The 9,373-nt window shown below is 40.6% G+C and overlaps 1 protein-coding gene across 1 annotated transcript; it reads left to right on the top strand.

The window, feature by feature from the left end:
- Positions 1-4,780: 4,780 nt before the first annotated feature.
- pdzd11 (PDZ domain containing 11) lies at positions 4,781-9,291 on the top strand. Its single transcript, XM_064329205.1, has 5 exons — positions 4,781-4,891; positions 5,092-5,232; positions 6,116-6,182; positions 7,204-7,302; positions 8,420-9,291. Exons 1-5 carry the CDS (start codon positions 4,781-4,783, stop codon positions 8,452-8,454), a joined length of 453 nt encoding a protein of 150 aa, XP_064185275.1. The 3' UTR covers positions 8,455-9,291.
- Positions 9,292-9,373: the final 82 nt, after the last annotated feature.

Below are 9,373 nucleotides of genomic sequence, written 5' to 3'. Positions count from 1 at the left end.
AGGCAGTCCTATATATTTTTAGGGGAGCTACAGTTGACCTCTTCCTGGTTATTGATAACTGAGCCCTTGGCTTCTACAGTCCACTATATTGCTTCAAATTGGCATAGTTAAACATTTTCTACCATAGTCTTTATGGGTCAGAGTTTGTGACTGATTTTGCTAAAATGATTTTAGTTTACGAAAGTGTATTGAAAAAGAAAAACTTTAGCAGCACTGATAATATACCAGCTAAGGGCAAAGAATAGAAAAGTTACAATCATGAAGATGTTTTCATACAAGACGGTTATTTTCTTTAACCTGATGTATGCATCCATTTGTGCGTGTAAAAATCGATCATTTGTACACTTGTTCACAATCAAGGTGGGGATCATGGGGATTTCCACAGCAGATGGTATTGGAATAAGTGTAAAACCCCAGGATCACAATGAAGTCTGTCTGTTTATCCCATTGCCTGAAGCCATGAACACTTGATAATGCGAAGCACAATAGTGATAAATTGGACTTTTACAGAATTGTAAATCCAGCCTTTGTGAATTCCCGAAAGCACCTGTGAGTCATTCCTCACCCCCATCGCACACAATGAACGGCTAAAGAGAACATGGAGCTGTACAAATCCATCCCTCCTATATCAAATGTTAGAGCGCTTTCTTGTCTCATGTCCTGCCTGTTGCTGTCATTATTACTGAACTTCCCTCAACAGGTTTGAACAGACTAGCACAAATGCGATGACTCTCTTGGTTGTCACTGTGCGATTAGTTCACCTACACGACCCGAACGAGTGAAGTGTAAAGGCAACATTCGGCTTTTGTCTTTAAGTGGAGATCTCCTGTCTTAAGAACGGAGAATAATCATTACATAAGTGAGAGTTTCTCTGGAAGGGATTCACTTGGAAAGAAGCTTGACATTCCTATCTAAATGTCATGGTTCTGTGTTTTCCTGTCTGTGTTTCCCTTGTTGGGCCGCCAGATGGCGGCACTTCTGTTTTGTGTCCTGCTCCCCCCTGTTAATTGTATTATTGTTGTCTCGTTATTCTATCATTGTTCCCACCTGTATCTTGTTATCCCCTCCTTTTCTGGGTTGATTGTTTTTTGAGTTCACCTGTGTCTTGTTACCCCCTGTCTATTTAAGTTCTTTGTTCCCTTGACTCGGGTGCTGGTTCCTTGTGTTTGTTTCCTACTTGTGTTTGATCTGTTTGAAATGTACCTGCCCTTGTACTCTGCCTGCCTGTGTTCTGCCCTGCCTGTGTTTTTGAGTTCCTGTTGTTTTCTGTTTTATTAGATATTTTTTGAGTTTGTGTTTTTGCCCATCGTGGCCTTTTCTGTTCCCTGCTTGTTTGCCTGTCATGTAAGTAAAATCTTTGTTAATTTTCCCTTTTTGAGTTTGTGTTTTTTTCCCTCTGCGTTTGGGTCCCCCCTACCCGTTACGTGACACTAAACCAAAATGGGCATCTGTGTTACACTGAAATGAACACCACCGTGCATCCATCTGGAATAGTCAACAAAATACATTACTCTTTACAGCAGTGTTTGTGAATCTATTTGTTTCCAGATGCACTTCAGTACATTCAGAACACAGCAACTATACCAGTGAATCCTAGCAGTATAAGAAAGGTATCAAAATATAAATTCTCAGAATTAAAAAAAAAAATATTCTAGTTCCATTATATTTTTTAAAATATTCTAAAGACTAACCAAATGGCCTGATCCTGTGATCCTTCTGTCCTCTCTGCTTCCTTAATATAGGAGGTTCTGGCTGTTAATAGGATATTTTGGTGCTTCATTACAGTTTAAACACCAAAAAATATGTTTCTGAATATATTTGGGGAGCAAAATAGTAATAGTAATAGTCATGTAATTGCTGAATATTGATTAATGTTTTATCTGCCACACCTAGTCCGGGGCAACATAGCTCAGGAGGTAAGAGCGGTTGTCTGGCAGTCAGAGGGTTGCCAGTTCTATCCCCACCCTGGGCGTGTCGAAGTGTCCCTGAGCAAGACACCTATCCCCTAACTGCTCTGGTGAATGAATGGTAAATGGACTGCATTTATATAGCGCTTTTATCCAAAGCGCTTTACAATTGATGCCTCTCATTCGCCAGAGCAGTTAGGGGTTAGGAGTTAGGTGTCTTGCTCAAGGACACGTCGACATGCCCAGGGCGGGGTTTGAACTGGCAACCCTCCGACTACCAGACAATCGGTCTTACCTCCTGAGCTATGTCGCCCCTTACCATGAGGCATCAATTGTAAAGCGCTATGTAAATGCAGTCCATTTACCATTTAGTTTGACCCGAGTTTCATGAGCCTGGCATTCATGAGCCATCTCCATTGAACGACTTCATTTGCGTAGAGAATACTTTATGCAAATGAGATGGACACACCTACTCCACCCACCCCATTGTGTAGTAGGCAGACCAGGTGGAAACGCCGAGTGCAATTATTCTTTAAGATATATGCTATAAGTAGTAGAGTCCAGTGACATGAATGGACACTGTAGCTACAGTGTGGTTAATTCCCTTGGACACTTGGTCCTCCCAAATTAGCCAATGGATAGTTGAGATCAAACTGAACTATCTCATACCATTAAAACCATTAAAACCATTAAAAAGGATGACTGAGGGACTGAGAGTTTTAGGGCCATATTCCTGTACTGAGCTGTACCCTTTAGTGGCTAGGAGCTATATATTGTAATAAAATACTTAAAAAGTAAATGGATTATAACTTTCAAATATTCAGATATTCAAATTGGCACATGAATTTATCAAACTCTGAGAACTTTTCCACTTCACAAAAATATATGTTGTTGTTGATTATTCAGTGCTTTGTTCAACTGGTGTATTGTTAATTCAGGAAATAAACAGAAACTGGTCGAAAGAAATGATCTGTTTATAAGTAAAATGTCAGTCATAAACAACACTAAGTCCCTGAGAGACAAATGCTATTAGCTGGGTCTTTTGAATGATTTAATCCATTTTACAGTTCCAACACTGTTGTCAATAGAATTAAATCCTCCTACACTTGTGCTAGTAAGTGTTTAATAATGCATTCCCTCTCAGTCATATCAATGACATGTGTGCAACCAATGGAAAAGAAAAGACTACCCTTCAACAGAATTGTTAATGGGTCAAATAGTTATGTCATATTTTCTGATGGTGTAAAGATAAAATAAAGAGTAATACACTTTAAAAACGTGTTAGGAGTACTATATACAAGCGTAGTATAGCCATTGTATTTAACAGAAGATATGGCAGTACTGTTATAACAATATTTTGCATGACTTTGTATGTAGGCATTTATGTGTAATAATTTTAACTGCGTTGAACCATGCTCGAGAGAATAACCAGAAAATGCATGTCTACCGCATAAAACAGAACATCATCAACATATTTTAAAACATCATTGCCTTGCGAAAACGGGGGAAAAGCACAACCACCCAAATATGTTATTGAACAATACTCCCCTCTACTGGTGAAATGTGTTTGTGCAGCAACATCACTGGCTGGTCAATGGCTGCAGGTTTTTACGGTGTGGCCATCGGTAACCACCTGTTGCAATACGTTTTTTTTTTTTTTTGTAGTCCGAATTAAAAATCCGGGAGCAGTTAAAAATTGGTGCTGAGTACGCAAACCTGGAATGGTGAACCTCTTACACCCGCGATGTCCACTTGAAATCCAGGGGTTACTGGTTTTCCTTCCAAATCAGTTTTTTCCATCATCAACCATCCATCATACTGCCATTTGTATAATTAATCCATTTATTGTATACAGACCTACTTGTACTGTGGTTTTGAGCTGAATGCAAAGTTCAGAGATACATCCTGATAAATGTTCCTCAAATTATGCTCCAGCAATGATTTGCAATAAGAAAGTAAAAGTTACTTTTGATATCAAACTATTTCACAGAATAAAAAAAAGCCTGACAAGTCCGCAGCAAGTTTCGGCAGAAATAGATTATGTGAAACACAACATAATCAACATTATGATAGATTTAACACAAAAAGAATATACAAATAAAACAATATTGAATAATATTGCAGCATTTTATATCATATCGGAATTGCTGCCTGTCACAAAAACCCAGTCCATCGTTCGTATTCAGCTCTCATCTCACCTGCAAAGTTTTCTGTTCCCTCAGACTCCTCCTCCACCCCCCTGTTATCACGTGACGTGTCAGCTGCTTGCGGAAGGCGTGGCGATTTAATAATACTTAGAAGGTTTACTTCCGGTAAGTATAGCTAAATCATTTATTGCAAGCAACCATGCTTTATTTTAAAATACTAAAACCATAATCGATTTATTTTAATTTATTTGGACCGATAGTGGTTAAATAACAAATTAGTTACACAAGGTCGTCGAAGACTGTGCTCCCTGGTGAACTAGATGTCCTGTCGTAGCTAGTAAACTGTAAACGGACTGGAGGCATTTCACCGAACGATACTAGTGTTACCAATTTATCACTTGAAACGGCCTTTTACAGATAGCGCGTGCTACATTATTTAATAGAGGTGTCGCAGTTTAACTGGTCAGAATAACCAAATTAATTAGAACATTTTGTAAGAATACATCACAGTTGTAGCGATCCAACAAACGTGAGAAGTTTGACCATTTCCAAAGACTAGAATTGGTGTATGCTTTGTGCATTTTCAATAAGATTTCAAATACAGTAAATATGCACCTTTCACGGCTACGAACACCATTGAACTAAACAACAAAAACAAACTAGCTACTTGGGAAGTGGCTTTCTGTCGATGTTCAGTGTTAAATTGCTGCTATTCACCCTCGTTATATGTACCAGGCTACAGCCATGGACCAAAAAATCCCGTATGATGACTATCAACTGCCGGTTGTCTTTCTTCCTTCTTATGAGAGTCCTCCAGCGTGGATCGCCCCACAAGATGTACGTCGCATCTCTCTCTCAGTCATAAAGTTCATTTACTTCACTTTGATTTATTCCCCTGTACATTTATCCTGCTTTATTACATTTTAATATCATAATATATAATTGACACTTTTTTTTTGCCAAATTGTTATTTGTTAAATATGAATTTTAGTTGACTACCGCAGCTTCACACTTTTGCGTTTTCAACCCATTTTCAGCGAATCCACCACCCTGACTACAACAATGAGCTGACCCAATTCTTGCCCCGCACCATTATCCTGAAGAAACCACCTGGGGCACAACTAGGTTTCAACATCCGTGGGGGGAAAGCCTCTCAGCTGGGCATCTTCATTTCCAAGGTGTGCTTGTGTGGGTTGCCTGGACTGTGGCAGCTTTGCTTTCTGATGGGGCCTGGCTACACTCCCATCCAAAAGGACAGCAATCTGTTTTTAGGTGTTAAATTAGAAATATGCAAGTTCAAGCACATTATTCTAGCTGGGTTAATTGTATGCATGCTGAACACATTAAGTGCACAAACCTGGCACTCCTTTTGCCTCTTTTGGTTGCCACTTTTGACTTCCACAGGTGGGATTACTGGCCTTCTCCATGTCTGTTTGTGTCTGTGTGCTGGTTCTACTCACTGTCAGCCTGTTTGTGTCTGTGTGCTGGCTCTACTCTCTGTCAGCCTGTTTGTGTCTGTGTGCTGGCTGTATGTTCTGTAACCCTGTTTGTGTCTGTGTGCTGGCTGTACTCTCTGTCAACCTGTTTGTGTCTGTGTGCTGGCTGTACTCTTTGTCAGCCTGTTTGTGTCTGTGTGCTAGCCCTACTCTCTGTCAGCCTGTTTGTGTCTGTGTGCTGGCTGTACTCTCTGTCAGCCTGTTTGTGTCTGTGTGCTGGCTCTACTCTCTGTCAGCCTGTTTGTGTCTGTGTGCTGGCTGTACTCTCTGTCAGCCTGTTTGTGTCTGTGTGCTAGCCCTACTCTCTGTCAGCCTGTTTGTGTCTGTGTGCTGGCTGTACTCTCTGTCAGCCTGTTTGTGTCTGTGTGCTAGCCCTACTGTCTGTCAGCCTGTTTGTGTCTGTGTGCTGGCCCTACTCTCTGTCAGCCTGTTTGTGTCTGTGTGCTGGTTCTACTCTCTGTCAGCCTGTTTGTGTCTGTGTGCTGGTTCTACTCTCTGTCAGCCTGTTTGTGTCTGTGTGTTGGCCGTACTCTCTGTCAGCCTGTTTGTGTCTGTGTGCTGGCAGGTGGTTCCTGACTCAGATGCTCACAGGGCAGGTCTCCAGGAAGGGGATCAGGTGCTATCAGTCAAGGGCGAGTGCTCCAGGAATGAGGGACTCCAGGTGTAGTGATCGGCTTGATCCCGTACTGCACTCCAGCCCTGCTTCCAGGCCACCTTTTCCCTCTTCATCAGGCAATCAGTCCACCTGTGTTATCCCTGCCATGTGCTTCTCCCATCTCCCTGAACCTCTGCAGATATATGGCTCTAGGGTGACTCCAGGGATTTCACAATTGAGAGCATCTTTATAGGTTGAGTGAGGCTACATTACTGAGCATACAAAAATGGGACTGTATTTAAACTCATATTTTTCAGCGCAAATGTTTACATTAGATCATTTTACATCTTTAAATGCTTTATTTCCCAATTTATTTATGCTTTATTTCCCTATACCAAACAAACGCTGCAGGCCCATCCCATTGCCAGAGTATTCTCCCTCAGTTCCTGAGGGTTTCATGCCAGCAGGTGCCCTCTGAAACAAGCAAGTCATTCCGTTTGCGAAACCCAAGTTACTCTTGCTAATACTTATTTGTGTCTGTGATTAAATCTGGCACTAAATCAATGCCTACATGTTATGGTCGGTTGTGCCTTACTCAGTGGGCCTGCTGTCTGTTGTCAGTGCTGGCACAGACAGGATACAGTTTTGGGCTGTGATGCGCAGCACTTTCAGTTTGATATGACACCCAGCAACCCTAAAGGATCAACAAAGATGAGGGAAAGAAGGGGAGTTTAAGCACCCCGTCAAAGGAGTACAATTTAACCCACCAAAGCCAAGCTATTTTTTTCCCCCCAATTCATTGAGATTGTACTCAACTGGGACAGGTCTGCAGATACTAATCATGACAAATCAGGAGGCGAGGGAAATGATGGGGGGAGGGGGTGGTGGTGGAAATGATGTCACAAGCAGATTTAACATTCAGAATGGGGCTATGCCAGCTATGTTAAAATTCAGTGACAGTGCATGACAGTGGGGTTCTTTTCTGCTTGTCTTCACTGTGGTGCTCTGCTTACTGTGTTCAGTTTAGCGTGTTTTCCCCGGTGTTTGTGGGACTTCAGTGAATGATCATGTTTCCCTCCTTGACCACCTCTCTCAGGCTGTAGAGATTCTCAAGACGGCCAGAGAGATCCTGATGCGGGTGCGCTTCTTCCCTTACAGTGAGTGTCTCTGTTGCCCCTCCGCTGCGGACGGTTTCCCAACACACACACTTGTGTCACTAAGGATGAAAGCCCAACACGCTCCTACCCAAAATGTGTGCCCAAAATGCTTTATATGAGATTATGCTATGCAAAAACTTGGTGTGTCTGTTTTTTATAATTACGTATTGTAGTATATGTTATTTTTTTGTATATATTTTATGTCAGATGAAATTACATATGTGCTGTAGGCTTATAACTAGTGACTCATTTTTTGTTCCCAAGAATTTTTTTTTTTTTTAGATACTAGGTTTTTACACAACGATTATTTATTACAAAATTCCCATTTATATGGCATACATTTTTGGATAGTGAATCAGGTTTAGAAGAAAAGCTACTTGATATTAAGCTCTGGCCCTACTGTAGGATAATATGGTGCAGTGAGCAGTGCTGTTTTTCTAGGATGAGTAATGTATGTTGCTCATCATCGTATCAATGTTCCTAAGAGAGCTTAAACCTTGCTTTCCTGCTTAATGAAAATACTGTGTCAACAGTCTCATAATTTTTCTTGAACTGAGGGGAATTTTTTTTTGTGTCTTTAAATGCACATACATTCTTAAAATAACATGTATAAAATATATACTGTGCCTGTAGTGTGTAATAATGTCCAATATTTGTCTTTGGCTTTTGGAACCTAATTTCTGAAGAAACCCTATACCAGGAACTGGCAATGTGGTTATGAAATCATTTAATATCCTTTTAATAAAAGCTGCATAGGAGGTGCTCACCATAACAGTTAGTCACCCATAGGACCTGAGCCACTACTTGAGTTGAGGTGTTATACTGTGGTACGGTTTCCGTCTGCATGTGCTACATTTCACAGAGCTTCTTGGCAGGTTTAGAACAGCAGCTGAAAGAGCAGAACAGGGGCCAAATCATGGGTACCACATCTAAAAGATCAGAATACGAACGTTGAGCCTGCATGTATGCAAGTGATATACTGTGCTACTGATCAGAGTGAATAATTGCAAACTCACATTTTTAAGGTAGTGTGTTAGTTCTACCTCAGGTCTAACAACATTTTATTTTTTCTTCCATCGCTGTTGTGAATAAAATGACTGAATTTTTATCTTCTCAGACTACCAGAGGCAAAAGGAGAGAACTGTCCACTAGATGGCATCAGATCCCTTGGCAGTGGCTGTGTGAGTCACAGAGTCAGTGGCCTTGGCAGGTGGAAGACAGATCATCAGTCTTCCCACAGATTATTTCACTTCCGTTCCAGCACAGTGATGACACACACACACACTGACGCACTGGCTCCACACCCATCTGTACATGCTTTAGGATGACTAAACATGGAGATACTGCAATGCTGGACCATGTTCCATATTATTTGCAGTCATACTGTGTGTGTGTTGTGTGTGTGTGTATCCGTGTGTGTGTAGATATGGCAGCCTTACTTTTGGACACAGACATTTCAGTTTGTGTGTAGCCCTGATTAAACTAGAACAACTGATGTGTATTCATCAGGTGTTAACTGACAGAATATAAACTAGGATATAATAGCATATGCATTGTTTATGACGTTATGTTGTTAAAAAGAGAGGAATATTGTTTGGTGAAAGACTACTCACATAAAACAGTGCATCAAGTCTGTTTCAAGCCTCTTGAAGAACAGCCTTTTTAAAATGGATATTTACGACCCCCCAGCATGTGTATGTATATTTGAATATTAGTATATTTTGAATAGAGGCCTGGGTTAATAGATGTCATTTTGCTTTTATGAACAAATGTTTAGATACTAAAAGCTTGTTAACAGTTGTCACTGCAGTAATAAATATTTTACTACCTACTAAAGATAGGCCTCCAAATTTTGATCTGCCACTGAACTGTTTTCAGTTGGATCTTCACAATTTAAAACAAAAGTATGAATTGTACAAAATGCAGCGGATACAACTTGCTTGTGCATACAGATAAGAATCTGGACAATTAAATCAGTTTTACCAACCAGTGCCAGTAGCTGTCGTCTCATTTTTTGTTTGACTATTTGGTTCTTTTAACAGTGGAAGTGCTTGCAATATGAAATTTTGCA

Source organism: Anguilla rostrata, chromosome 3 (genome assembly GCF_018555375.3).
Source record: "Anguilla rostrata isolate EN2019 chromosome 3, ASM1855537v3, whole genome shotgun sequence".
NCBI classification, from domain to species: domain Eukaryota; kingdom Metazoa; phylum Chordata; class Actinopteri; order Anguilliformes; family Anguillidae; genus Anguilla; species Anguilla rostrata.
Note: the sequence above shows the minus strand (reverse complement) of the source record. Positions and strands in the feature narration are given on the sequence as shown.

Bases quoted from the DNA above. Each gene is read 5' to 3' on its own strand.
- pdzd11 (XM_064329205.1), top strand. From the start codon at position 4,781: ATGTACCAGGCTACAGCCATGGACCAAAAAATCCCGTATGATGACTAT. The intron at 5,233-6,115 runs GTGTGCTTGTGT...GTGTGCTGGCAG, and splicing joins TGGGCATCTTCATTTCCAAG to GTGGTTCCTGACTCAGATGC. The intron at 7,303-8,419 runs GTGAGTGTCTCT...TTATCTTCTCAG, and splicing joins GGTGCGCTTCTTCCCTTACA to ACTACCAGAGGCAAAAGGAG.